Below are 27108 nucleotides of genomic sequence, written 5' to 3'. Positions count from 1 at the left end.
CGCCACCACAGCTATCAATAGGGGGGAAATTCGCGATGCTGCCGCTGGCCCCATTGGAAACAGTGGCCAAAGATAGGACTGCTGTGCTCTGTTTCCCGCATCGCGATGTGGGGGGAAAAATCGCTCCTGTATGTTTGTTCAAGATTTGTGCGTCTCGAACGCACAAATCTTGTGCGATTTTTTTTTTTTTTTTTTTTTTTTTTTTTTTTTTTTTTTTTTTTTTTTTTTTTTTTTTTTTTTTTTTTTTTCTCAGCTGTGTGAAAATGGCCTAAGGTCTGAATATGCAGAGGAAAACAAGCTCTTCCACTTAAAGTGGATCTGTCACTGTAATATGCTTCCCTTGGGATGGGTTCAACTGGTGTAGGAGAGGCAGCACACTGGAATAGATCTTCTTACCAGAAAATGTTCATAATAAGGCTTTTATTCATAATCCACATGTAGAACCGCAACGTTTCGATCATCCGCTGTGATCTTTGTCAAGCATGGGATGGGTGGCACCCTAAAAGTTCAGGTCTTATGGGCTACTGAGACAAATAGCACACATATACAAGCAAAGTCAAAAAGCCTAATGAAATGCTATATCTCAATACTAGTGACCTATATTAGAACAATAGCATTCTTGAATAGGAAGACATAATGGTACGGTGCACAGGCCCCAAAGTGCTTTAGAACATGGAAAGTGTTAGCACGTGGCATAAATGCCAGAAAAGCTGCTGCAGTATTGGGCCAAGTATGAAAACTCACCAAAGAATAATGACTGAGCAACAAGTTATACAGGGAGCAGTCAAACAGATGGATCCAGCACTATATCTTAATACTAGTGTCAAATATTGAACTCACAATAGCGTACTTGAATAGAAAGGCGTGGTGTACGGGGCCCTGTGGGAATAGAGAGGAGAATTCAATTGCTAGGTTGTAGATTATCATGTAGATCATCTATTCCTGAGCCATAGCTTTATAGCTCCATTGTGATAAGGATAAACTTGTCAGTCCATGGCTTTCAACCAATCGGCATCACTGGGAATTATAGGATTTACTACTTAAGATGAACCTACATCCCATCCTGAATTAATACCCCAATGAACGTACCGCTTTCCAAGAATAGTAGTTAATCACACCTAGTATATATGAAGTGCGTTTGTCTAGTAAGAAAGTAAAGGAGAAGTATTTATTACAAAAAAATAAGCCTTATATTGTTGAGTGTTTTTCTTGCATTTTTATCCCATTATTTTGCATTAAAGGAAACCTCTTACCTACTATAAGCACTGGAGATGAGCGAGCGTACTCGGTTCGGGTGTTTTTGCACTCGAGCACCGCTTTTTCCGAGTAACTGACTACTCGGACGAAAAGATTCGGGGGGCGCCGGGGGTGAGCGAGCTCCCCCCTCTTCCCCACCGCTCCACCACGCCGCCCCCCGAATCTTTTCGTCCGAGTAGTCAGTTACTCGGAAAAAGCGGTGCTCGAGTGCAAAAACACCCGAACCGAGTACGCTCGCTCATCTCTAATAAGCACCATAAACTAAGTTTAAGAGGAGTCCAGAGAAGTAGTAGTAGTAGTAGTAGTATTTTTTAATATACCTACCTGCCCTCCTTGTGGCCACACTGTCAGCCCCGAAAGTCGGCGTGCGAGTCTTGCTATCGGACTCAAAGCTGCACAAACAGCCTGCAGCTTGAAGTCTGATGACTTGGGGCTGATGGTTTGGGCACTGCGAGGCGGGTAAGTATATATAAAAAAACCTGCCCTTTGAACACCATATCTTAGTTTATGGTGCTCATAGGCATTGACAGGTTCCCTTTTTACAGTGTTACCCTGAGTCTTTGAAGACCTTTCATAACTAAAATGAACTTTTGCTGACTTGGACCCAATGTCCACTTGCACACACGGATTCCACTGCTAAATCCTTCAGCGGAATCCAGGTGTGCCCGCGGATGTTGGGAGAAAAAAAGGTGTTCTTACCTCTTCGGCTCCCGCGCAGATCTTCTCTGCGCCGGTTGGATCTTCTTTCTTCGGCACGGCAGATGCGTTCGGATGTGCCGAACGCATGCGAAGTGCATTTTTAAATTTTTTTTTTTTTCTGAACGTCCTGCTTTCCCGGGGATCCGCAGCACAGCCAAACTGACAGCTGTGACTGTGCCGCAGATGTGATGGCTTCCATTGATTTCCGTCGCCAAAATGGAGCATGCTGCGAATTTTCTTCTGCAGCGTGCGATCTGCACGACAGGAGAAAATGGCATTTGCATGCTTTTAAATCGTTTGCTGATGCTAATGCATCCCTATAGGTGTCTTTGATTTGTGGATCTTTCGCATGGGTTCTGCAAATCAAAGCCGCAGGTGGACATCGGGCCTTAACGTTTCCTCTTCTCTCAGGTACGTTTATCACAGAATGGGAAGATGGTGACAAGTCCTGTGAATCCTTTCTGGCCGGCGACGAGTCTGCGTATAAAGCAGTTGCAGATCAGATGGTTTCACTTGCACATTTCTACAGGTTTGATGGATGGTTGATTAACATTGAGAATGCACTTAGTGTAAGTAGTAAATGTTCCTTTTGACTATAATTATTTTCTCATATAACGAGACAGAATATTACGTGGTCCTAAAGTGTTATCTTGATTATTATTTTTTTTTTCCCTTTTTAACATCTAGCCAGTTGCAGTGTCTCGGATTCCTTTGTTCCTCTCCTATTTAACAGAGAAGCTGCACTCACAAGTGCCCGGAGGTCTGGTTCTCTGGTATGACAGTGTGATCCACAGCGGGGAGCTGAAGTGGCAGAATGAACTTAATGATGAAAATAGGTAAATCTTCAATCTTATATTTCAGTCTTCACTGTGTTATAGAACTACAGTGAAGGGGGCTCGGCATCTATACATTGTAGAAGACTACATTTTTAACTAAAAATTTCATTTTCCTTAACCGTTGAATCGGTCTGTGAAGAAAAAACCCTTAGGTTATGTTTCATGTCTGCACAGGAGGCAATGTTCCAAGCCTCTAGCTCATAATGCCATTCTAGCCTGATACTGTTCATTTTCATCACGTAATAGATCCATTCCTGGTTGTTTTTCTGTTCCTGTGTCAGAACAGGAAGAGAATATGACTGAACACATGAACATATCCTAAACCTCAATAGGACTGGTCTCTTATGTGGCAGATGGGCCCATGGCACCCCATACTCATCAGTGCCTTTATATACATAAGCCTAAATATATTCTACAGTTAAAGGGGTATTCTGTGACTTGGCTAACTTTCTCTATTGATGACTGAGAGGTCAGCATAGCTCCCATTGAATTCAACGGCAGCTGCGCCTGCAGGATCAACCCTGGCTGCTACACTATGGTCGTCGCTTTCTGCTTCCTGACCATAGTGACAGCAGCACCGAAAATAAGCTGGTCGTGTGAATCCAAGCGGCTAGTCCATTCCAATCCTCTATTGATGACCTGTCAGTCATCAATAGTGAAAGTTAGCAAAGTCACAGAATACCCCTTTAAGCTAAGGGCTAAGTAACTTAGAAGTTTAAGGGGTTTTCCAGGACTAAACTTGCTGACTGTACAGAATGGGCACTGGGCAGCCCTGGTTTTCTTTCTATGACATAAAGGAATATTTCCATCTAAGACTTACTTGGCTGAGATGGGAATACCTTACTTTAAAACTATTACACATTACATTATGAAAGTCACTTTTTTCCCCAACTTTTTCATCTTTCCATGACTATATAAAAACTTACCTATAAGTATATATTACAGAAAGAAAGCCCTATCTGTACTGGAAAAAACTGTGAAACTCATATGAATACAAAAAACGCTTACAAAGCTATATTGCATTAGCGTATGGCAGAACTGTGAAAATTGCTCTGGTCATAAAGGTTTAAAATACCTGCGATATTAAGGGGTTAAATTTGACCTCATTCAAGCAAAATGCATATGCCATATACACAATACAGATGGAGAAAAATGCAGGGAGTAAATGAGATTCATTGATATTTACTTAATTTAATCACTTGATGTTGTCGTCCATGTTCATACACTTATGCATATATCACTAGTAATGACTTCAGGAAATAGACATTTGGAGCCCAAGACTATGAATGATGTGACAAAAAGATGATATTTTCCTTAAAAAAAAAAAAAAAAAAAAGGGGGGGGGGGGCAGCTGACAAATCTACTGCTCAAAGGAATACTTATATTTTGCTTGTAAACATGTGTATTTGAATCTACATCGATACAATTGTTATCTCTTTTCTGTCGCCACAGACAGTTTTTCAATGTATGTGATGGAATTTTCACAAACTACAACTGGAAGGAAGAGCAGCTCCAGCGCATGACAGCGGAGCCGCGCAAGACCGAGATCTATGTTGGAGTGGATATCTTTGCTAGGGGAGACGTTATAGGAGGAAAGTTTGAAACTTTCAAGGTAATTGGAGATTTTGCTCTAAAGGCTTCTACTGTATACAGACTGTACGAGAGGAACGTTCATGCGATCTTTCGTTCCCTGTAGAGAATCGCCATTGTCGGCAGCACATTTTGCCCCCACTCATTCACCCAGGGTGATATGCTGCTGAGAACAATAGTTTTTTCGGCTGCACAAGAGATGCAATTAGCCAACGAACCAGTGTTTTCCCTTTCATCTCTTACATACAGTTTTACACGGCCTGATCGGGCAAATTAGCGTTCTAATGGTTATTATTGCCTGGCCATATGCTTGCAACATATTTTTTTTTCTTGATTTCTGTGACATGTTGCTAATTGGGTTCTGCACAAGTAGAGCACAATTGGAAAAAACAAATCCTCATACTTCTATTTTGATGGAAAAATAAAGTTATGGCTCTTTGAAGATGGTGATGAAAGAAATACACCTAATGAAAAGTGGGAAGGCGGTTACTCTTGCAGAGTTTATAAATTGGGTTCCCAGGCTGAGATCTTGGCAACCGAGGTTATGTTCCTATATCGGTTCGACTATATGTTTGGGTATTAACCAGCTGTATAGGTTATAGACATTACTTCAAACATACAGCAGTAGTTCCCAAGATTACTAAGGAAAGTACATTACAAACGTTTGCTGTATTTGGCCACAGCTGACTGGTTACTACCTATGTAACTTATACAACTCCTATAATAGCATGTCACATCTGTTTACTTTGATGTCTGTTGAATTTAGCTCACATAACCTGTACTGCATTTTGTTTCAGTCATTGGAGATGATCCGTCAGTATGGCTTCTCTGCTGCACTGTTTGCTCCAGGATGGGTGTTCGAGTGCTTCAACAGGGAGCAATTTCTTGAGAACCAACACAGGTACAATCATAGGAGTGTGTGTGTGTGTGTGTGTGTGTGTGTGTGTTAAATAAATATATATACACACACACATATATATCTTATTTAGTACAAGAATAATAAACTAATCAACAGCTGTCCATTCACCTAAAGGCCCTTTTACACGGGCCAGCAGTCTTTTAAATGACGGCACGAGCGTAGAAGGTGAAGCACTGAGTGAGAAGCGGATAAGAAGCCTGCAAACAGGCGGTAACTCTTTCAGTTTAAGTGTTTTCGCGAGCACTGATGTCACCGCTAAGGTCATCGGCGCTCGTGCAGAGCATTTAAACTGAAAGACTTGCTGCAGGCTTGCTTCTCGTCGGTTTCTCGCTCAGTGCTTCACCTCCTAAGAGAAGCACTGAGCGGGAAGCCAGCGAGCTAACAAGGTTTTTTAAGCTGACTGAAAAGTCAGCTTAAACAACCGCGAACGATAAGTGAGTGTTGTTTCTTTGTTTTTTTTCCCCCCACATTCACACAAAACAATTTATTGCTGTGCTTCTGATCTGCCAGTTCAGTGTGGCATGTTGATTGTTTACATTGTGGTCATTCCTAATTTGAAGTGTGTTGCCCACCTAAAGTGTACTTACCCTGTAATCTTTCAGAATAGACTGCTGTGTGTGTACATGAAAAACATTACATGACTTGTATCCTGCAGTCATTACCATTTTTTTTACCATTGCAGCGTGTGTCTGTAATTTTTTAGTTTTTTTTTCTTCTCTGAACTGATGGGACAAGCCTCCTACTATGCTGTGTTCTATATATTGTGCATAGAGAAGACTGCAGATTCTGCTCACTAACTGTAACAGAGAGGAATATCCTTATAGAGGGCAATAGAGACGTGCTGAGCAGTGGAGATGTGAATTAACAGTCAACAAATCGCCATTAGTTCTAGCACATCTGTGTGAGTCTCTGCTCTTCTCTTTTAGGTTTTGCTGTAGTAGCATTTTTTTCGACTTCTTTTTTCCACTTTGCAGTGTTTCTTGGGTCCTTGGTGTGTTTGCTAATTTCAGCATGTTCTGGGTATGAAAGGTTAGGTTCCCATGATAGGAATCTAATGCAGATTTTTCAGCCTCTAAAAACCGCTGCATAAACTCATAGCTAAGCTGTGTATTTCTGCCAGGTATTTTGCTGTGGATTTAACCCTATGAAATGAGCAAAATCCATATAGGAACTTCCAACACAGATCCGCGTTAAGAATTGACACTTCTCATCTTAATGTGGATCTGCGCAGAATCACATCATATATTCCGTGCACAGATTTTGCAGATTCCCAAGGCTAAATCCATGTGTGAATCTGTGGCAGAAATATGCAACTTAATCACAGATTTCTGCTGTGGTTTAGAGGCAGGGTCGACATAGGAAGATCTGCAGCAGATTCCTCTGTGTGAACATACTCTTAAAGTCCTTCCTAAGTGAATCCGGATTTCAGGGAAGTGCTCAAATGTTGCAAAGGAATTGCCTGAGCAAACCACAATATGTGAATATACATCTATACAATACCATATAAGAAATCATTCAGCAATTGGGGGTGCAGTTACAATCCAGACCCCCACAGATCAGTACAGCTGCCAACATGGATGAAATGCTTTTACTCAGTGCATGCTGAAGGGGATGCAGTTCTCACTGAGGGCTCGGTCACACGGGCGTTTTGTCGCATGATTTTTTTTTTGCGCATAACTGATGTGTTAAAAAAAATCGCTTAACCGAAACTGGTGTCACAGCGGAAAAAACGCTGCTAGCAGTGTTTATCCGCACAAAAGGGCTCAGTCACACGGGCGTTTTGATGCTCAAAAAGAGCGCTGACCGCTATTCTCTGCCATAGCTGTCACAGAGGAGTGCAATGTTCTCCCATTAAATTCAATGGAGCCGGTAATACAGCTGGCTCCATTGAAAGCAATGGGATGCCGGCCAGCGCTGTAGTAGTTTTCAGGAAAGGGCTTAAAATATAAGCCCTTCCCTGAAAACCATCCTAAAAATGTGTCAAAATAATTTTAAAAAAATGTATACTCCCCTCTCTGCAGCTGCCGGGGCTCAGCCACGTCCAGGCGGCTCTTCTCCTTGCACTGCTCTTAGTAGTATTCAGCAGGCGGGGATTTAAAATCCCCGCCTGCTGAATGGGCTGCCTCTGGTCAGTGCTCAGCCAATCAGAGGCAGCTGTCATTCAATAAGTAAGAGCTGCTTCTGATTGGTCACAGTGCTCAGCCAATCAGAGGCAGCCCATTCAACAGGTGGGGATTTTAAATCCCCGCCTGCTGAATACTACTGAGAGCAGTGCAGGGAGAAGAGCCGGCTGGACGCGGCTGAGCCCCGGCAGCTGCAGAGAGGGGAGTATACATTTTTATTTTTTTATTTTTACACATTTTTAGGATGGTTTTCAGGGAAGAGCTTATATTTTAAGCCCTTCCCTGAAAATTACCACAGCGCTGGTTGGCAGCCCATTGCTTTCAATGGAGCCGGCTGTATTGCCTGCTCCACTGAATTCAATAAGAGAACCTCATTCTCCTCTGCCACAGCTGTGGCAGAGGATCGCGATCTTTACTACATGTTCTCAATGGGGTCGGCACTGCTGTCGCATCCAGGGGTTCCACATGCACAGAACACCGATTTGTCGCAGAACGCTGTTACATGCGTTCTGCGAATCGTTGTGTCGTATAATTTTCGCTGCATGCGTTTCTGCGCATGTAAAATTCGCACATGTGTCTGCTTCCATTGCAAAGCATTGGGTCTATATAGATGTGGATCACAAATGCAACTGTCATACGGGCATACAAACGCCCGTGTGACTGAGCCCTGAAGCTGTGAGTCCTTTATTCCGTTGATTGTGGGGACAGACCCTCTGGAATCAAAGGCATGTGTCATTGAACATTTATTTTCAGGTTGTTGTATTGTTTTCTATTTTTAAATTTTTTTTATTAGTGCTTCAAAATTTATATAGTTTCTAAATAGAAGTGTATGTTTTGCCTTTCTCTGGATCATCATTGCTGGGTAATAGGTTGAATTAGATATAAAAGATTTGTGGTAGTTTTTCAACCAGGCTTTATTATTATAGCCTGGTTGAAAAACTACCAGAAAACAGAACAGAAACATGAGATATATGCATTTTTTTATTGAGCTTTGTTTCAATGGTCTTTCAAATATGTGTCCCTTTTTGATGCAGGTTTTGGTCTCTCTTGGAGAAGCAACTCTACAGTCACAGTCTCAGCACCCTCCCTATATGCTCCTCTTTCTGCCTTGGGCGTGGGAAAAAGAGATTTTCCTATGGACAGGTGAGATTCTTGTTCTATCATTAAATTTTGTGTACATTCCACTATATATGCAATGAGCACCTATTTAAAGTTGCAGAACTTGTACAAATATATTGTTTCACATTTTCAATATATTTGCTGTCAGCGAATGAAAACACTCATCTTTACATGCACAGGTTGCAAATCCTGTACGGCTTAACAATGTTTTCCCGAAAATAAGACACTGTCTTATATTAATTTTTGCCTCAAAAGAGGAGCTACCTGGTTACAGGATTCCTAAATCCTGCCTCCAGGAAGCGATGGCTCTGATTGGCACTGGTTCGCATTGGTTCATCCAGCGCTGCATTGATGGGTTCTCGAGCGCTGCTCAGCCAAATCAATGCAGCGCTCGATGAACCAATGCAATAGCTGTGATAGGTTCATCCAGCGCTGGATTGATTGGTTCTCGAGTGCTGCTCAGCCAATCACAGCCATCACGTTGTGGAGGCGAAATTCATGAATTGGCTGAGCAGCGGCATTGATTGGCCAATTCATAAATCCCGCCTTCGCAACACGATAGCGGTCACTGGCTGAGTAGCGCTTGAGAACCAATCACAGCCATTGTATTGGTTCATCGAGCGCTGCATTGATTGGCTCAGCCAATCAGAACCATTGCTTCCTGGAGGCAGGATTTATGCATTCCCTAACCAGGAAGCGATCTTCTGTGGGCGGCCGAGAACTGCATGTGGACTGACCCTGCTAGGTAATGTATTGTGTGTGTTTTTTTTTTGTTTTTTTTTAAATGTAGTGTTGCTATTGCTTATTTTCGGGGTAGGACTTCTATTTCATGCCTCCCCGAAAAATCAGGGAAGGCTTATTTTTAGGGAAACGGGGTAGTCGTGTTTTCAGCTAAGTAAAGAATACAAATCTATCCTGCCTGGGCAACGCTCTGTGAACGAAGACTGTTCTACCCACTTAAGCATTGCTTAGATTAGATATATATCCAATTCTCAGGTGAGAGCGGGACTGGGTAAGTTCAGGTTTGTAATGTCCCATTTATAGACGGGATGAGAGTCGTCCAGTCGACCGCATGAGCGCTGACGTCACGGCTAAGGTTGTTGGCGCTCGTGCAGAGCATTTAGACAGGCAAAGAACACCGCTGGATCGCAGGCTTCTCGCTCAGCACTTCACCTTCTATGTAGAGTGCTGAGCGGGAAGCGTTTATACTTGGCAAGAAACCCGCGATTCAGCGATGTGTCTTTTGTTTTTTGCTTTTTTTTTTTATGCTGACTGAAAGTCAGCGATAATCAGAAGTAAACGAATGGTAAACTATCTTTTTGCATTTACACCGGACGATTCTCGCTCAATTTCATACATTTGAATGAATTTTGAGTGATAATGGTCTTATGTAAATGGCCCTTAAGACTGTTATTTACTGACCTCAAACATACGGTACCTTGAAAATGATGAGGAATTGAAACAAGATATTTGAAGAATTTTTCAATTCCGCAGTGGTTTAAGCTTTGACATATATTGTACAAGAGGTTCTCTCATTTTAACTGTGGTTCTAAATGTTAATGAAATCCCTCAGTGGCCAATAATATTTGTCAGCCCTGATACACTAGATGGAGGGTAGATGAGGGGTTTCAGCTGCAGCTTTTTTCTGTTTCTCTGCGAACCTGCATGCTATGAGTTGAGAGGGAGCAAAAGGAGAGAATATCTGAGATGTTCAGAATGCTGGGCAGCCAACATGAAATAACCCGAAAATAAGGCCAAACCTTATACCAGGAAGACGTGCCCGTCCACGCAGATCACGCAAGTAGTTTTTTTTTTTTTGTTTTTTTTTATGAGGCTGGATAGGAAAGGGACGCAATAGGACCCAACAATGATTAGACAATGAGAAAATACCAACTGCACTTGTACATCTACAGCTTTCTAAAAAGTGATTTGTGATTTTCTTTACCTCCCTCCCCCCCCCCCCAACAATAGGAACACCACAATCCTATTTAAAAAAAAAAGAAAAAAAAACAACAAAAACATTCGTGAAGACCTTGGTCACAACACACCTCATGTGGCCAAAGATCGCAATATATAGCCCTGTATCATCGCAAGACAGTGTAAGTCAATGTGGTCAAGGTAACTCGCAAGTCACAATGTGACCGCATTTACTTACTGTAGTTTGCGAGGGCGGTGCTGCAATCCTTGGCCGTGTGACATGTTGCAGCCAGTCGTGTGTAGTCCTAGACTTTTTAAATGTTTTTAATTAAATTCTAATCCTATTTAGGCAGAAGATATCGGTCCTTGGTTTAACCTGAGTGCTCAGGAGTTACAGCCCTTCTTCACTGAAGTGACTATTGACGAAGGGGCCAGTTATGTCAAGTCTCGAATCTGCCCACAAGATGCCTGGCATGGGGGCAACTCCCTCCTCATTGAAGGAATGTTGTCAACAGAAACTAAGGGGGTTTCTCTGAGGTGAGTATCTCTAGATAGGTTTCATAAGAATAGCACTATATAATAATCAGGTAAAGTAATCCTATAGGATTCTGATGATTTTAAAGGGAACCTGTCATCGCTTTTGCATTCATAAAACCGCCTACACCAATAAAACGATGAAGTAATGTACTCTTCAAAACTTATTTTTGATCAGTTCATACCTTTTTTTTTTTATTTTTAAAGAAGGCGGGCCAGACTTTCTCTAGTGGACTGTCCGGACTATCTCTCCAGGCCAGATTATGTCCCTTGATGTCAACCTCTTTTGGTACTGTGACATCTGACATAGTAGTGTGTGGATGATGTCTCCTCAAAATCGGCACCGCTAATCCTAGATCTGGAAGTTTTAGGATTCGTGGCACCTGCACAGTTCAGTCTAGCAAAATGGTCCTCAAAAGGACCAGATGAACTATGTATGCAATGCTCTGGGATCTCCCGGTGCATTTGCAGTCTTTTACGTCATCCACAGCACGTTACCAGAAAGGGGTCGCATTAGATGACGTAGACTGGCCCACCCACCAGACCACTTATTGAGAATTACCATGCGGCACTGGAAAACATGATATCTTCTTTTTTTTTTTGAAGGGTTGAACCGGTCAAAAAGTTTAGCAAAATATGTTTTGGAAAGTATATTACTTCATTGTTTTACCAATATAGGATGTCTTTTGAATGCCAAAGTGATGACAGGATCCCTTTAAATATTATACTTGGACAATAATTTTATAGCTATTTTGTAATGAATGATTTCATTCAAAATAGCTTACTCATATGAGAAATATTGACTTTTAAGCCCCCTGTCCACGGGGGTAGTGATATCCGGCGGCAGATCTCCACCACAGGAGCCGCCTCAGGGGAGAGCTGACCGCTTTCTGCGCTGAGCCTATCTGACAGATAGGCTCTCCGCAGAGAATCGTGGCAAATTGCAGCACGATTTAAATCCCGCAAGCGGAGAATCAGAACAAACCAGAAACTCCTGGACAGCGTTGACTGCGTTTCCCACGGCCGGATTATCGCCTCGGGAAATGCAGTGAAAAATCGCCCGTGGACAGGAGGCCTTAATGCTGTGCATATATACAGCATTGCCTTCACAAACCATCTATATTTTCTAGATTCAGAACCACCTACATGTTTAACCCCTTCATGACATGGCCTATTTTGGGCTTAAGGACGCAACAATTTTTGGCGGATTTTCTTCTCCGTTTATCAAAAGTCATAACTTTTTTATCTTTCGGTCGACACAATCGTATAAGGGCTTGTTTTTTGCGTGGCGAACTGTAGTTTTTATCGGTGCCACTTTTGGGTACATAGACTATATTGTAAAACTTTTTTTTTTTTTTTTTTATGATAGCAGGGAGAGAAAACGCATCAATTCTGCCATAGATTTTTTTTTTTTTTTTACAGCGGTACTCATGCAGCATAAATGAGACATTCCATTTTTTCTGCGGACCGGTACGGTTACAACGATACCAAAATTCTTACATTTTTTTTAGGTTTTCCCACTTTTCTGCAATAAAAACCCTTTTTTTGGAAATCTTTTTTCTATTCTAAATCGCTGCATTCAAAGTCCTGTAACCTTTTTATTTTTCCATGGATGGAGCTCTATGAGGGCTTATTTTTTGCGAGATGAGCTGTAGTTTTTACTGGTACCATTTTGGGGTACATACGGCTTTTTTGATCACTTTTATCGCATTTTTAGTGAGGCAAAATGCTAAAAATTAGCATTTTGCCTCAGTTTTTTAGTGTTTTTTTTCTGTGCACAGTCAAAAGCATGCGCAACTTATTGTACGCGTCGTTATGGATGCGACAATACCAAATATGTGGGGTTTTATTTTTTTTTTTTTACCTTTTTTTTTTTATGCTAATCTGAGAAAAAGCATAAAAAAATGTTTTTTTTACTCTTTTTCCATTTTTTTAAATTCATTTTTTAATCTTTGTTGTTTTTACACTGTTTGTGTCCCTCTGAGGGACTTTAACCACTGCCCTGATGATCGCTGTCATATTGCTTATACAGCGATCATAGGCATAGGCAATACAGGACGCCAGTGTCTGGCGTCCTGTTGCCATGGTGACAGGCCGGGCTCTCGCGATGACATCGCAAGTTCTGGCCGGAGACACAGAGGGAGTCTGCTCCCTCTGTGAGCTCTTTCCCTGCCGCGATCTACTGCCAGCCGGCTCCCGCTGCGGGATAGCGTGGGATCATATGTGATCCCGTGCTATGTCCAGGACGTAAGTTTACGTCCTGTTGCGGGAAGTACCAGGCTGCCAGGACGTAAACTTACGCCCCGCAGCGGGAAGGGGTTAATAGGGAATGGTTTTTAATTTATTGATGATACAGCATGTATTACTTAAAGGGGGTGTCTGAGTTGTAAGAACTCTGGACAACTATTTCCGAATGCATTAAAATCACAAATCCTTATATACTCCCCTCTCCCCACTCCTGTTGTGTCCTGCTACGGCATGCGGTCCTCCGCTATGGTCTCTGTTACCAGCTGCAGTTTTGCCTCATTTATGGAATGTAACAGGGGCTGCAGCCATTGATGGAGCCCAATGATCGCTCATCTCTGTTACTGGTTCAGCCCCTGTGAAGTCCCATAAACTGGGCGGGACTGCAGCTGTCAACAGAGACTGAAGCAGAGGACTGAGCATCGTCGCCAGGCACAGCGGGAAGAAGTGAGTTTATCGCCATTTCTTATTTTAATGCATGAGGAGTGGTTGTCCAGAGTTCTTGCAGCTCGGACAACCCCTTTAATTAACATTGTGCTTAAAGTTACATGAAATTAATGATATTCCAGTGTTCAGTGAGTATTTTAAAACTTTTCTGTCTGCAACAGTTCCTGATATCACTTGTTAAATGTAATTCTTACTAATCTATTCTAACACTTTGAATGTTTTGGGGGCGGGTTGTGTTGGCTAGGCTATTCTCTCTACATGTTCCAGCTCCGGAAAAGCTCATGCTATCTATTGTGTACAAGTTTGAGGGTGTTCCCAATGTTTCAGCGTCACTGGAGCTCTCCACACAAGATGCTCCTTATTGCGACGTGGAGAGTGTCACTGCAATAACTGGTAAGAGATTTGCATTATATGAAACCTGAATGCACATGGACTTGCACTTGTACCACTTTGCAAAATATTTTCAGAGCAATATGACTAATGGTGTGTATTTGCTAAGTTTAGTACTGTGCAATAATACACCATAGATTATTATTTATGTCAAATCCAATCTAAGAAAGTTGTACAGTCTGACATTCGAGCACTGACTAATTGTTCGCAAACCAAAAAAACTGTTTCATAGGTCTGTTAGCAAATTTGCATTTGACTACACATTTCGGGGTAAATTGGACTTTCTCCTCAGGTCAGATGGTTGTGGATGGTTGTCCCTTTTAAAGGGACTCTCCCATTTCTAGCTATTGATGACCTATCCACAGGATAGGTCATCAATGGAAGATCAGTGAGGTGTCTGATGCTCAGGACACCCGGCAGTTGGCTTCCCCCAGACCGGTGATTGTGTGCACAGAGCAGTCTTTCCGTTGAGGCAGACAGATCTGTATGCTGCACAGTGGTCCGGCTGATATTGCTTGCTACTTCAATGGAATTCGGCATGCATTACCAACTGTGGCCACTGTACAATATACAGAGCTCTCTGGTAGTGGTAGGAAGACTGCTCTCTCTACACACAGTCACTGGCCGGGAAAAACAGCTGATCGCTAGAATCTCGAGCGGCAGACCCCCGCCACTGATCTGGTGTAGATGACCGATCCTTAGGATTGGCTATCAACAGCTAGAAGTATGACAACCGCTCTAAGTGATGGGTGACTACGAAGAGCATCTCTTGCTCTTGAGGACATCCGTGCATAAAACGGACACCACATTCATTTAATAGAGAACTGTATAATGCTTCATTCCCGATGTGGCGGCCCTGCAAGGATATGAAACCCTTGCGGCCGGTTTTCCTTACAGATTACATCTAATCTGCTTATTATTGGAGTATCGTTTGTAACAAAAACTGATTTGTTGAAAACCTGCAACTGCTGTTAAATGTAAACGCTGTACATACGGAGGAGCCCACTTTATCACAACCCCTCACCTTGGGCTGGGATCTGCCTGCTCTGAATACACCCATCTTAAACTAGTTGGCCTGCATGCTGGTGGACTGGGCTAGTCATTGGGTCCCTTAGAGCCAACTCCTAGGACTTACTTTACCAGTCTTTTGCTCTAGACACATTACATTTCTTAGGATGGAAGAGTAAGATTGGGAACAAAAACATGTTTTTCTATTAGTTCTTCCCCCGGCTACCTTTAAAAGCACCATCTAGATATGCAGTACCAGATACGGCTGACTTTAGATTAATAGCTGGCAGGCGCTCCCCATATCTATGTAGAGCACATACTGTACTCTGAGGGTGCTTACTGTATACAGATAGTCCCCGACTTGCGAACATTCGACTTACGAATTTCGCTAGATACGAACTATCTGTACAGCACAGTACTGTATACACAAGTCCTGTTTGCACAGTCAGACACTGCTTTATGTCACATGTGCACTGTATTTAGGTCAGGCATGGAGCAGAGTGCTGTTTCTGTATCTTTCATAGAGTATGATGGGGAGTTACTGCTTAGGGCGGCCACCCGTGTGCTTTAGATGTGGTACATGAGGCACTAAATGTCATATGTGGTTCTCAAATGTATTCAAGAGATATATACACTTTTATTTCGTTTTACTTTATTTCTGTTGCATGATCTAATCCAGTATGATAACATATAATTTTGGTTTTACTATTTTCCTCCCTATCTAGCGAGTGCACCAAGTCAGACGCGTACTCTGGAACCCCTTTCAGAACCTCCCCTGTTTCTTATGACTCCTGAACAGGACAAAACATCTGGATGGATAAAAAAGTAAGTGTACTGAAAATGTGGTATGTGACCTGCGAATAGCAATGGGCTGGGAAGGGTATCGTTTCTCCTTAAGGAGATCACCTAGAAGGTGAGTGAGGAGACGTATAAGGCCATGCATGCTCCTCTGGAAAATATACAAATAGAGAAAATAGAACAATACCTCTGCAGCGCCATCTATTGGATTTTATTCCAATTTACTCCATTTAGGAGAAAGAAATTCCTTCCCGACTCCAAAATGAAAGTCAGAATAATCCCTGGATCAACCTTTGCAAGTTCCTACCAGACTCCAAGACACGGATCAACAACTCTGATGGTTATTTAGTGTCTATATCCTGTAATATCATAGCGCTCTAAAAAGACGTCTAGGCCCCTCTTAAAGGGGTTGTCCCGCGAAAGCAAGTGGGGTTATACACTTCTGTATGGCCATATTAATGCACTTTGTAATGTACATTGTGCATTAATTATGAGCCATACAGAAGTTATCAGAAGTTATTCACTTACCTGCTCCGTTGCTAGCGTCCTCGTCTCCATGGTGCCGTCTAATTTTCAGCGTCTAATCGCCGGATTAGACACGCTTGCGCAGTCCTGTCTTCTTTTCTGAATGGGGCCGCTCGTGCCGGAGAGCGGCTCCTTGTAGCTCCGCCCCGTCACGTGCCGATTCCAGCCAATCAGGAGGCTGGAATCGGCAATGGACCGCACAGAAGACCTGCGGTCCACCGAGGGAGAAGATCCCGGCGGCCATCTTCACTAGGTAAGTAAGAAGTCACCGGAGCGCGGGGATTCAGGTAAGCACTATCCCGTTTTCTTTTTTTAACCCCTGCATCGGGTTTGTCTCGCGCCGAACGGGGGGGCTATTGAAAAAAAAAAAAACCCGTTTCGGCGCGGGACAACCCCTTTAAACTCCTCTATGGATTTTGCCATCACCACGTCCTCAGGCAGAGAGTTCCACAGTCTCGCTGCTCTTTCATTAAAGAACCCACTTCTATGTTGGTGATGAAACCTGGTTTCTTCTAGACGTAGCGGATGCCCTCTTGTTACTGTCGCAGTCCCGGGTATAAACAGATCCTGGGAGAGATCCTTGTATCGTCCCCTAATATGTTTATATATAGTTATTTGGTCGCTCTGCAACCAATTTTTTTTTCAGGGTAAATAATCCCAATTTTGATGCCTCTCTGGGTATTCCAGTCCTCCCATTCCATTTATTAATTTAGTTGCCCTTCTTTGGACCCCCTCAAGCACTGTAACATCTTTCCTGAGCCCCGGTGACCAGAACTGTACACAGTATTCCATGTGAGGCCTGACAAGTGCCTTATATAGTGGGAGGATAATGTTCTCGTCCCTCGCCCCTATACCTCTTTTAGTGCACCCTAAGACTTTATTAGCCTTTGCAGCAGCTGACTGGCATTGGTTATTCCAGTTTAGTCTACAATCCCCTAGTACCCTCAGGTCTTTTTCCATCTCACTTTTCCCTAGCAGTACCCCATTTAGTGTATATTGCTGACCTCCGTTTCTCCTGCCCATGTGCAGAACCTTACATTTATCAATATTGAACTTCATTTGCCATTTTTCTGCCCAAGCCCCCAGCTTATCCAGGTCAGTTTGTAGCCGTACCTTGTTCTCCTTTGTATTAATTATCTTGTATAATTTTGCATCATCTGCAAATATTGATAGTTTACTGTGCAGCCCCTCTATCAGGTCGTTGATAAATATATTGAACAGAATGGGGCCTAGTACTGAACCCTGTGGCACCCCGCTAGCAACGGCGGCCAACAAAATAATGACTAGCTCTTATTTACTTGGGTTTATGTATTCTTAAACTAGTCAGTTTTTCATTCGGCGTGTGATCTTATTACATGAAGTGTACCTACCATGCTCTTCAGAGGGAAATACGCACTCCTATCACAGTTACTGATTATAGTCACACAGTTATAATGGGGGAGATTACAGCTCATCCTCCTGACTGTATACTTATGGTCTTTAGCTTCTTTAGGTGAACACAGAATGTAATGGCATTGGGTTCCCTGCAGCAGGAATGGTGCAGGCTGTCACATGTGATGCGCTGATGCATCATGGGATTGATAGTTCAGAATAGTGAAAGTGAAAGCAGAAATCTCAGCATCAAGATGGTACCTGATGAGAATCAGACAGGATGCTCCACTAGATTGGAAATGACTACCGTGGTTCCCTGAAAATAAGACAGTGTCTTAAACCTTTTTGAACAAAAATTAATATAACTTTTTTACATGTATAGCTGCCTGGACACTATTTAAATTACCTTTTTTAATTAACTAAAACAATATAAGTCAGAAGCTGCGCTCCAATGGTGTATGAAAAATAGTAAAGAAAGGACTGGTATAGGGGGGGGACTCACCGCAACTGAACTGGTCTTATGGACTAGGAACCGGTCAGTTTGTTGGTCCACGTGAGCCTCTTGTACCAAAGTGTGGTAAAATCAGAATCAACGGTCCTAGGACATCCCGGAGGGAGAGCAGCTAGAAGGCGACTCCAAACAATGCGTTTGAGGAAGAAAGAATATGCAATCAGAATAAAGAAAAAAAAACACACACTTTAGCGCTCCGTTGAACTGTGTCAATACATGTAAAGGTCTTACTTGTTAGGGGGTGCCTGGACTCCTGGCACCCCCTCACATCCAGAAAAGCAGAAAATCCAATAGAGAAAGGCGTATTCCTGTAGATCAATTTATTGTATAAAACAAATTTGTGGTGTTGCGACGCGTTTCGGCTTATACCAAGCATGATGCTTGAAAAAGGCTTGGTATAAGCCGAAACGCGTCGCAACGCCACAAATTTGTTTTATACAATAAATTGATCTACAGGAATACGCCTTTCTCTATTGGATTTTCTGCTTTTCTGGATGTGAGGGGTGCCAGGAGTCCAGGCACCCCCTAACAAGTAAGACCTTTTACATGTATTGACACAGTTCAACGGAGCGCTAAAGTGTGTTTTTTTTTTCTTTATTCTGATTGCATTTTTTAATTAACTGTTAGCAGGGCTTAATTTTGGAGTAGGGCTTATATTTCGAGCATCCTCAAAAAGCCTGAAAAATCATTTTGCATCCTCAAAAATTTTGGAAAATCATGCTATGTCTTATTTTCAGGGAAACAGGGTACCATATGCATAGGAGACCTCCAGGGTGTTAGACTATCAGGTGAGAGGCGCAGGATGCAAAAATGTGTTTTTGCCTGAGTGGCCCTTTGACAAATATTTTGGTTGCTCACATCCAGGTATGCAGTGGGCTGAACTCCCAAACGCACTTCATACCCACACCGCACCTTTTGTGATGTCCACGTATGTCACAGAGGAAGAAGGGGTTAAACTAGAATAAATGTTGCTGTACACGATGTTCTCCTTCCATTACTGAACTTCTTGCATTCCTTATATTTTTAAAACTTACTTAGCAGCAATACGCAAGTCTTTTTTCCATGCGACCAACCAAGGATGACTACAGAATCCTTTCAGCAACTGGGAAATAAAAAGGAAACACTTGAGCTAATTTTGTAACTGGTCTGGTGCCATGGAAGTACATTTGAAATATATTGCTTACCTCTACCAATAACACGGGGGCAGAAAGTGACAGGACTACTTCATTGCCTTGGTTGTCTCTGTTATTAGATGACTTGTTCAGTGACGTAAACCATTTCATTTTAGGTTTTATGAGGTGCAGCTTAGTGGATGTTTGCTGACCAGTTCATCCGTACGCTTTTCAAGAACAAAGAGCAACGGCGAAAGCGAGAGCTTTGTGTGCCGCATTGGAGAAATAAGGGTATCTAGTGTTTTATATTGAAAACCTTTTTCTCAAGCCACTATGTTTTTGTTTATTTGCCCTTTTATGTTTAAATGTTTTTTTTTGTTTTTTTTTTTGCGATCCAGATGGATTTTGGAAAATTTTTCTTATGACCTGGATGTTGAGAGGTTAAACAAAAAAAAAACCCTTAAAATGTTACTATTCTTGAAAATCTTGAGAAATACTGTTTAGCGCACCACAATCTACTGCTTCCCCCGCCAGTCGTCCTGGTTACTACATCATCATGTGACAGGACTATGATTGCCAATACGATGCAACGATCTGCATACACTACAATTTAAAAAACTCCTTATTTCTCTACATCCAGCAGATTTAAAGAGGTTTTTCAAAATCCAGCAGACTCTAGGAGCATGCCTTAATGAGCAGTTTTTGATATTTTTCTGATAAACAATACATATCATGAAACCAATGTTCCCTCTGGACCGTGGGCACTGCGGAACGGTCAGGTAGGTGGGCAATGTTTTATTAAAAGTTGGCGATTTGAAAACTGAACATGTAACGCATCTTGTCTCTGTCCTAACAAACAGCCTGCTACACTGGTGTAACTATAGGGGATGCAGTTGCACCCTGGCCCAGGATCCTTAGGGGCCGATAAGGCCTCTCTTCTCCATATAGGGGGCCCAGTGCTATGAATAAAGCATTATAGTTGGGGGCCCTGTTACAGGTTTTGCATTGGGGGCCCAAGAGCTTCAAGTTACGCCTTTGCGTTAAGGGGTTAAGAGAAGTTGGGGGGCCGTAAGATAAACTTTTGCACCCGGGCCCATCAGCCTTTAGCTACACCCCTGGCCTGCTAGTTAATGGGGGGGAAAAAAAAGGATGATGTTCGGTGTCAGCACACTTTCTACGGATTTCGGCTAACAGGGTGAACAAAAAAGTCCCCACTTAAACTGGCCTGACATTGGCCAATGGAGGTTTGTAGAGATGCTTGATGTATAGGTAGAGACTTTTCTAGCCTCATTCACCAAACGCACAGGGCAAATACAGTGTGAATGTAACCAAAAGGTCTTCTGCCTTCTGCATTGTTGAATTACATGTTCTACCATCTCCTCCTAATTAGCAGCAATTTAAGCTTACTGCTGCCCATCCAAAATATTCTTCAGTGTTGACTAGCAGAATCTCAAAATATTCGGCTGCTACAGAATCCCATAGTGAGACTGGTTCATAAAGTGAAAACAGAATGTTAGTTTTTTGCATTTTTTTTAAAAATGTACAATTTCTAATATTCTGCCCTGCCATCAGTATTCACACCCTGCACTCAGTACTTAGAAGCATCGTTGGCAGTGATTATAGTCCATGGTCTTCTTGGTTATGACGCCACAAGGTTTACATATCTGGATTTGGGCATTTTCTACCATTCTTCTTCGCAGATCCCTCAAGCTCTGTCAGGTTGGGTGGGGGCCGTCTGTGGACAACCATTTTCAAGTCTCTCCAAAGATGTTAGATTGGTTTCAGGTCAGGGCTCTGGCTTGGCCACTCAGGGACATTCAGAGTTGTCCCTGAGCCCCTCCTGTCTTGTCTTGGCTGTGTGCTTAGGGTCATTGTCTTGTTGGAAGGTGAACCTTCTGCCCGTTTGAGGGCCCTTGTGCTCAGCATCAGGTTATCATTAAGAACATCTTTGTACTTTACTACATTCAACTTTCCATCAACCCTGACTGGTCTCCCTGTCCGAACTGCTGAAAGTACCCCCAGGGCATGATGCTGCCACCACCAGGCTTCACTGTAGGGATGGTATTGGGCAGGTGGTGGGTGGCGCCTGGTTTCCTTCAGACATAACACTTAGAATTCCATCCAAAAAGTTCAACCTTGTTTTACATCAGACCAGAATAGCTTATTTCTCACAGTCTGAGTGTCCTATAGGTGCTTTTTGGAAACTCCCAGGTGGTCTTCCATGTGTCTTCTATTGATCATAGGCTTCTTTCACTGTAAAGAGATGTCTAGGGATTATATACAAGCAGTTCCTTCCTCTGATGTTTACAGTCAATGCCATGCCAAAGAGTAGACTTACTATTCATTATAATAATATGCACTATGGCATCCCTTTATGTGCATTCACCCTTATATAGGGAGTGGGCAAAAATATGGAAATGCCGTTCAAATTGCATGCCTTGGCATTATAAATAATCATATAAATCATAATACTACCAGTAAATTTTAACTACATCAATAAGACACATGGAGGTAATATGTCACAGATGCTGCCAGGCAGAAGTGAACAACAAGGTTCCATTGGTCAGGAGTTTCCATATTTTTGTCCACCCCCCCCTGTGTTATGTGCATGCAAGAGCCAGTCTAGTAAAGCTAATCGTGCAGTTGTATATTACTAGTTATGTCCTGTAAGACTGTAATCCTTGCCTTTTGTTGTAGATTCTAGATGCTTCTCTACCTCTACAGCCTCCCGTTCAGCCTTCTGACCTCACTTTGTCTCACGTACATTGGCGAAGAGACCAGGACAGCAATCAGTTGTTTGTCAGCTTGACCCTTCACTGGAGCCATGCTATGGACAACGTCCGGCACTTTCGCATATACTGCCGCGGTGTTACTTGTCATCGAGCTCCAGAGTCGCAGCCTCATCTTCTCGGGTTGGCACATGCTTGCGTTTACCGTGTGGTTGATCTAGCTGTACCAAATCCATGTCCACCCGCTCCTGGTAGGCTTGAGTTCTCAGTTCAGCCTGTTAATAAGGATACTGTTGAAATCTTACCTCCTACATGGGGGAATCTGGTCTTGGAGTTTGTGGAGCAGACGCACACAGAGGTGTAACAAGTCTTGTAGGTTTTGGAGGACAGGAACAAACCTACCAGGATGACTTCTTTTCAGAATACCATACTGGTACTTTTAGCCATACTAGAAAATGAATAGTTTTCAGCTATATACTACAAATATCTATTATTCTAGGCTACGGTAATTAGGTTAAAAAGGCACGTGCCGTCATGTTTAACCTTTTTTGTATATCATTTATTGCTAATTAAATTCTAACTCTCTTGATACGAGTTATTAGATACAATTCTAGCCCCTTTTTATGAATGCTGTCATTGTATCTACTATTACTTTTCGTGGGGGCATGATGTGACTGTAAACAAACCTTTTCTTGATTGCGTGAAGACTATTTTTATAGATATATTTTCTGTTTAAGTGCTGATCGACGATTATAGTATGTTGATCGGTGCTTTTTTACTGGCATATAGAAGCAGCAGATCATTATCACTAGTATGCGAGCGAATGATCGGTAGTACAGCCATCCGTCCCATACCGATTGAGTTTGTTGGCAGCACATTCATTTTTTACACACGGAGGTGTGCTGCCAACGGGCAAGCATTTTCTCCTGCAAAATGGAAAAAAAAAGATGCAGTCTGCTGACAAACGAGCGTTTTTTGCTTCTTTTGTTGACTGACCGGACATGTTTACATGGGATGATGACCGGGAACAAACACTCGTTAGGCCCTCCGCACATAAGCAGTGTCCCCTAGTCCTTTGTACATATCTTAGAATGAATGCTCGATCTTTTTATTAAGCGAACACCTTTTATTTTCCTCTTATCCCATTTATTAGTCTAGTTCTCCACCCTTGAACCCTCTCCTGCTATTCTATATCCCTCTTACAAAGTAAAGCCCCAATTTCAATACGATTTTCTATAATGTGATCTTATGAGGGATTTCTAGTTGGATCACAGGTTTTTATGTTCTATTCTAAGATGTTATAGATATACTTTTTGGCGTAGCTGCTTACCGTTGAATACTAGTGTCTAGCTTGCTTGTAACCAGTAAGTCCTTTTTCCTTTTATCCCAAGTTTTATTTCATATCAATTATAATACTATTACTTTAGCTTTGATGCATTACTGCACAGATTTCAACATTGAACTTCATTTGCCATATTCTTCTCCTTGTTGCCTTAATAAGGCTTCTTTTAAAGCACACGTTATCCTAAAGAAAGAGGATAGTAAATATGGGAATGTAGAGAACATTAAAATTAGTATCGCCTCTATCATTCCTTACTTGGTACAAATGCTCCCTCGGTTGGCAGCAGAGTATTTATCAGGTATAGAGCTCCAGTCGAGAAGGTCCGCTCAGTTCTGCTATGTCCGATCAGGATAGAGACCTTTTTTGCACACGGACTGTAAATTTGCAAGAGGGTATCTGTAGCTGGGCTTGGTGGTGGCATGGTCCATCCTCCAGCCAAAGCTGGGTTTTTAGTATTGGTTTGCCGACTGGCTATGAACCGCTGCTTTTTTTTAATATTTAATACACTAACTAGTTTCCTGAGAGATGATTAAAAGGGGAAAAAAACCAGTATTTGGTCAGTCATTTCATGTGGATGAAAATCTATTTTATTGTAGGTTTACCTTTTGGATGTGCATTAAATATATGTATGGATTTACACAATGTTTTAACTATTTGTATCTTCTGCTGGTTCTAAGTTTCATTTTATACTATAGCCCAGAGCTGCAGTCACAATTCTGCAGGTTGTTACTGGGACAGAAAACCATGCCCCACATTTATTAGGTAGTTTATACCCGTTAAGGTCCAGGCCAACTGTTGGGCACTTCCACACAGGGACAAGGATCACTTGGTGAATGCAGGTGGAGTGGGTCGGGGTTCGCTGCGGTTACCTGTCTCCGTTCACAGTAAACGGGGAGTTCATAGATGAATGACTGCCTGTTTACACGGGATGATCATTGTTTGATTTTTATGTCTGCTGAAACTGAACGACGAATGATTGGCGAATGAATTATCGTTCATCAGTCGCTGGCAGCATTCAACGATTATTGTTCAGACTCCTCCGATCCAGCGAGAATCTGAACGATAATTGCTCCATGTAAAAGAGCCCTGTAAATTGCATAGCTATAATGACACAAGTGATGACATGCAACATTTTAAGACATAAAATTCAGGCTTTTCACTTGCCAGATTTACAAAATGATAAGAAAATTAAAGAATAGAGAAAAAGAAGCCAGCTCACCTATATATCTCTACCTATATACTTCCAACACAGGAGCACAAAAATAGTCCCTGGCTAGACCTCCAGCATGAAAAAGCAAAGGATTTCCAGCTCACAGGAGTGGATTCAAAATAGTAAACTCTTAATTTTCAAAATTCCGTTAATGGCAATAAAATCTCATGGGTACAGTTCCAGGCTTCATTCCCACGAGCGTATATCTGCCGCTGTTCTCACGGCCAGCTGATATACGCTATCATCTGGGGCGTAAAAGCTCGTGAACGGGCGCACAAATCTTACGTTTGTGCGCCCATTCATGCAGCATGGGCCCTCGGTGTGTATATACGCTAAAGGTGCCATACCGTTGAGCCTTCCCGCCCCCTCGCTTGCCTCTTTTCTCCCCTGCCGGAAGGATAGTTCCAGGACTATCTTTTCAACCCGGCATGAAAGCTATATTTCCCCGACTGGTCGCTTTTACGCCGCAGGAATACGATCATGTGATCTGATGCTCATTTGGTCTGCACGTGTTTCAAACACCGTTAAGCGTTCTTACTCATGGCCATGATACTTAAGTGTCCTTACTCGTGGCCATGAGTAAGGACGCTTAAGTATATTTGAAACACGTTGGAATCTCAAATGAGCCGCATCCATAAGATTTTATTGACATTAATGGAATTTTGGGGGAAAAAAATTGAGGTTTTTAATCCACTCCTTTTTTAAATTTATATATTTTTTCTTGATAAGTGAACATGGTTAGATTTATTAACTAGAGCAAACATTATAGATTTACCATTAGGAGGCATGTGCCTTTTAAAGTATGTGCAGCAATTCGCTCCAACTACCTCCTTTACCGTAGACCGGCCTAAACAACAGCATTAATAATTGTTGGCCAATGTCTACAGAACATCACCCAATAATGTAGCTAAACTTCTGTAATGCCATTCTTTCTGATGTCTGCATAAGATTAGTTTACTGGCCTATGTATTCAAATCACTGAGCAAGTTAATGGGCAATCAGAAACCTCTAGAGTTGTGGATGCGATAAAACCAAAAACTGTCACTAACGATTGTTTCAAGGTAGATAAAAATATTACTCAATTTATTTTATTTGTATCTAAATGTAAACTCATTCCCGGCCTCCACCAACCACCTCACATGATAGCCATCCAGTGATCCTATCCAGCCCAGAAGAGGTGGCATGCAGGTGGGTGGTTACTTGAAATATAAGGGAGTTGCTGGCTTCTGTGTCCATAACTTCCATGGTTTAGTTGAGATAGTCATGTCCATGTGAAGCCACCTCTTAGATGTGGTTGTAATAGCCGTTGGATAGGGAACCACATCCAATAGTAAAGGGTGTTCCTATCTCAGTTAATTATGGACGAGTTAAGAATACCCGTGTGTATGCTGTGGGCATCAATGGCTGGGATTACGGAAACAGCTGAGCTGGCTATTATATGCTGTGCCCATAACTCCTACAGAGGTGATTGAGAGTTATGTCCACCTCTTACTGTGGCATAGAAATGGGTATTCCCATCTTAGCTGTGATTCACTTAGTTGGGAACACCATTTTAATCTGGACCTAAGTTAAAAAAAATATTGCAAACTTTATTTTGGTGTAAATGCAGAATTATAACACATTTGGTACATTTTGTGCCGTTTTTTAAATGAAAACAAAACTGCAGCGCCCCTTTCTGTACATGTGCTCGAATGTGTTTATCTCGTAATGTGTGATGTTTTTTTCTATGCTATATATGGATAATGAAGTAATTGGTGTCCTTTTTGGCTTTTATTTGTTTACATGATGATTTTGAGTCTCCTTGTTCTTCCCACCTTTTTTTTCCCTCATAGACTTTGAACTGAACTTATAACCTTATTTACACTTTCAGGATTTCTAAAAGGTAATCTACCGTTTTTTATACTAGTTTATTCACAATGTAAAAGGAGATTTTTTCCTGCAAGACATGTTACAATGTTTTTGAAAAACCTTTTTGTTCCTTTTGTTGTTTTGTACAAGTGACAGGTTCATTTGTATAGTGTGCACATCAAGTTTAGTGATAAACTACCGCTGAAATACTACAGTTTTATATGGAATTGTGCAAAGTGCTATTTCTGATGTAACCAACTATAATAAATATTTTACAATGAAACTGTTGTCAGTTGATGTCGTACATTTCTAGTCTGGCTCCAGAAGTGCTTTAACGCTCAGATTAACACAGACTATGTCTCTTGGGTTTCTTATTAGGAAACAAACCCATAGTCTAGCAAAACCTACAAATTGCTCTTTATTGCCTTTTTATATAGTGCCTCTGGTGATGGACATGCATCTGACATCAAAGTGTGAAAACCAAGTAGGTAAAATGGTTACTTAATCTATATTTGAGTCAAGCACAACGGTGTTTTTCACGACGGTCTTAAATAAGTGCTGCTGGAGTAAGATGCACCA

The 27108-nt window shown here is 42.0% G+C and overlaps 1 protein-coding gene across 1 annotated transcript in view; it reads left to right on the top strand.

Annotated features, from left to right (window-relative positions):
- Window positions 1-26812, top strand: part of ENGASE (endo-beta-N-acetylglucosaminidase) — a 40757-nt gene extending 13945 nt beyond the window's left edge. The window contains exons 5-14 of the mRNA XM_066587646.1: window positions 2368-2525; window positions 2644-2792; window positions 4245-4404; window positions 5180-5283; window positions 8459-8567; window positions 10810-10997; window positions 13930-14078; window positions 15809-15908; window positions 19577-19691; window positions 22098-26812. Coding sequence (XP_066443743.1) covers window positions 2368-2525; window positions 2644-2792; window positions 4245-4404; window positions 5180-5283; window positions 8459-8567; window positions 10810-10997; window positions 13930-14078; window positions 15809-15908; window positions 19577-19691; window positions 22098-22493 — 1628 coding nt within the window. The 3' untranslated portion in view covers window positions 22494-26812. The remainder of the gene's footprint in view (window positions 1-2367; window positions 2526-2643; window positions 2793-4244; window positions 4405-5179; window positions 5284-8458; window positions 8568-10809; window positions 10998-13929; window positions 14079-15808; window positions 15909-19576; window positions 19692-22097) is intronic.
- The last annotated feature ends 296 nt before the right edge of the window (window positions 26813-27108 follow it).

Source organism: Eleutherodactylus coqui, chromosome 13 (genome assembly GCF_035609145.1).
Source record: "Eleutherodactylus coqui strain aEleCoq1 chromosome 13, aEleCoq1.hap1, whole genome shotgun sequence".
Taxonomy (NCBI): domain Eukaryota; kingdom Metazoa; phylum Chordata; class Amphibia; order Anura; family Eleutherodactylidae; genus Eleutherodactylus; species Eleutherodactylus coqui.
This window is presented reverse-complemented; position numbering and strand designations above follow the sequence as displayed.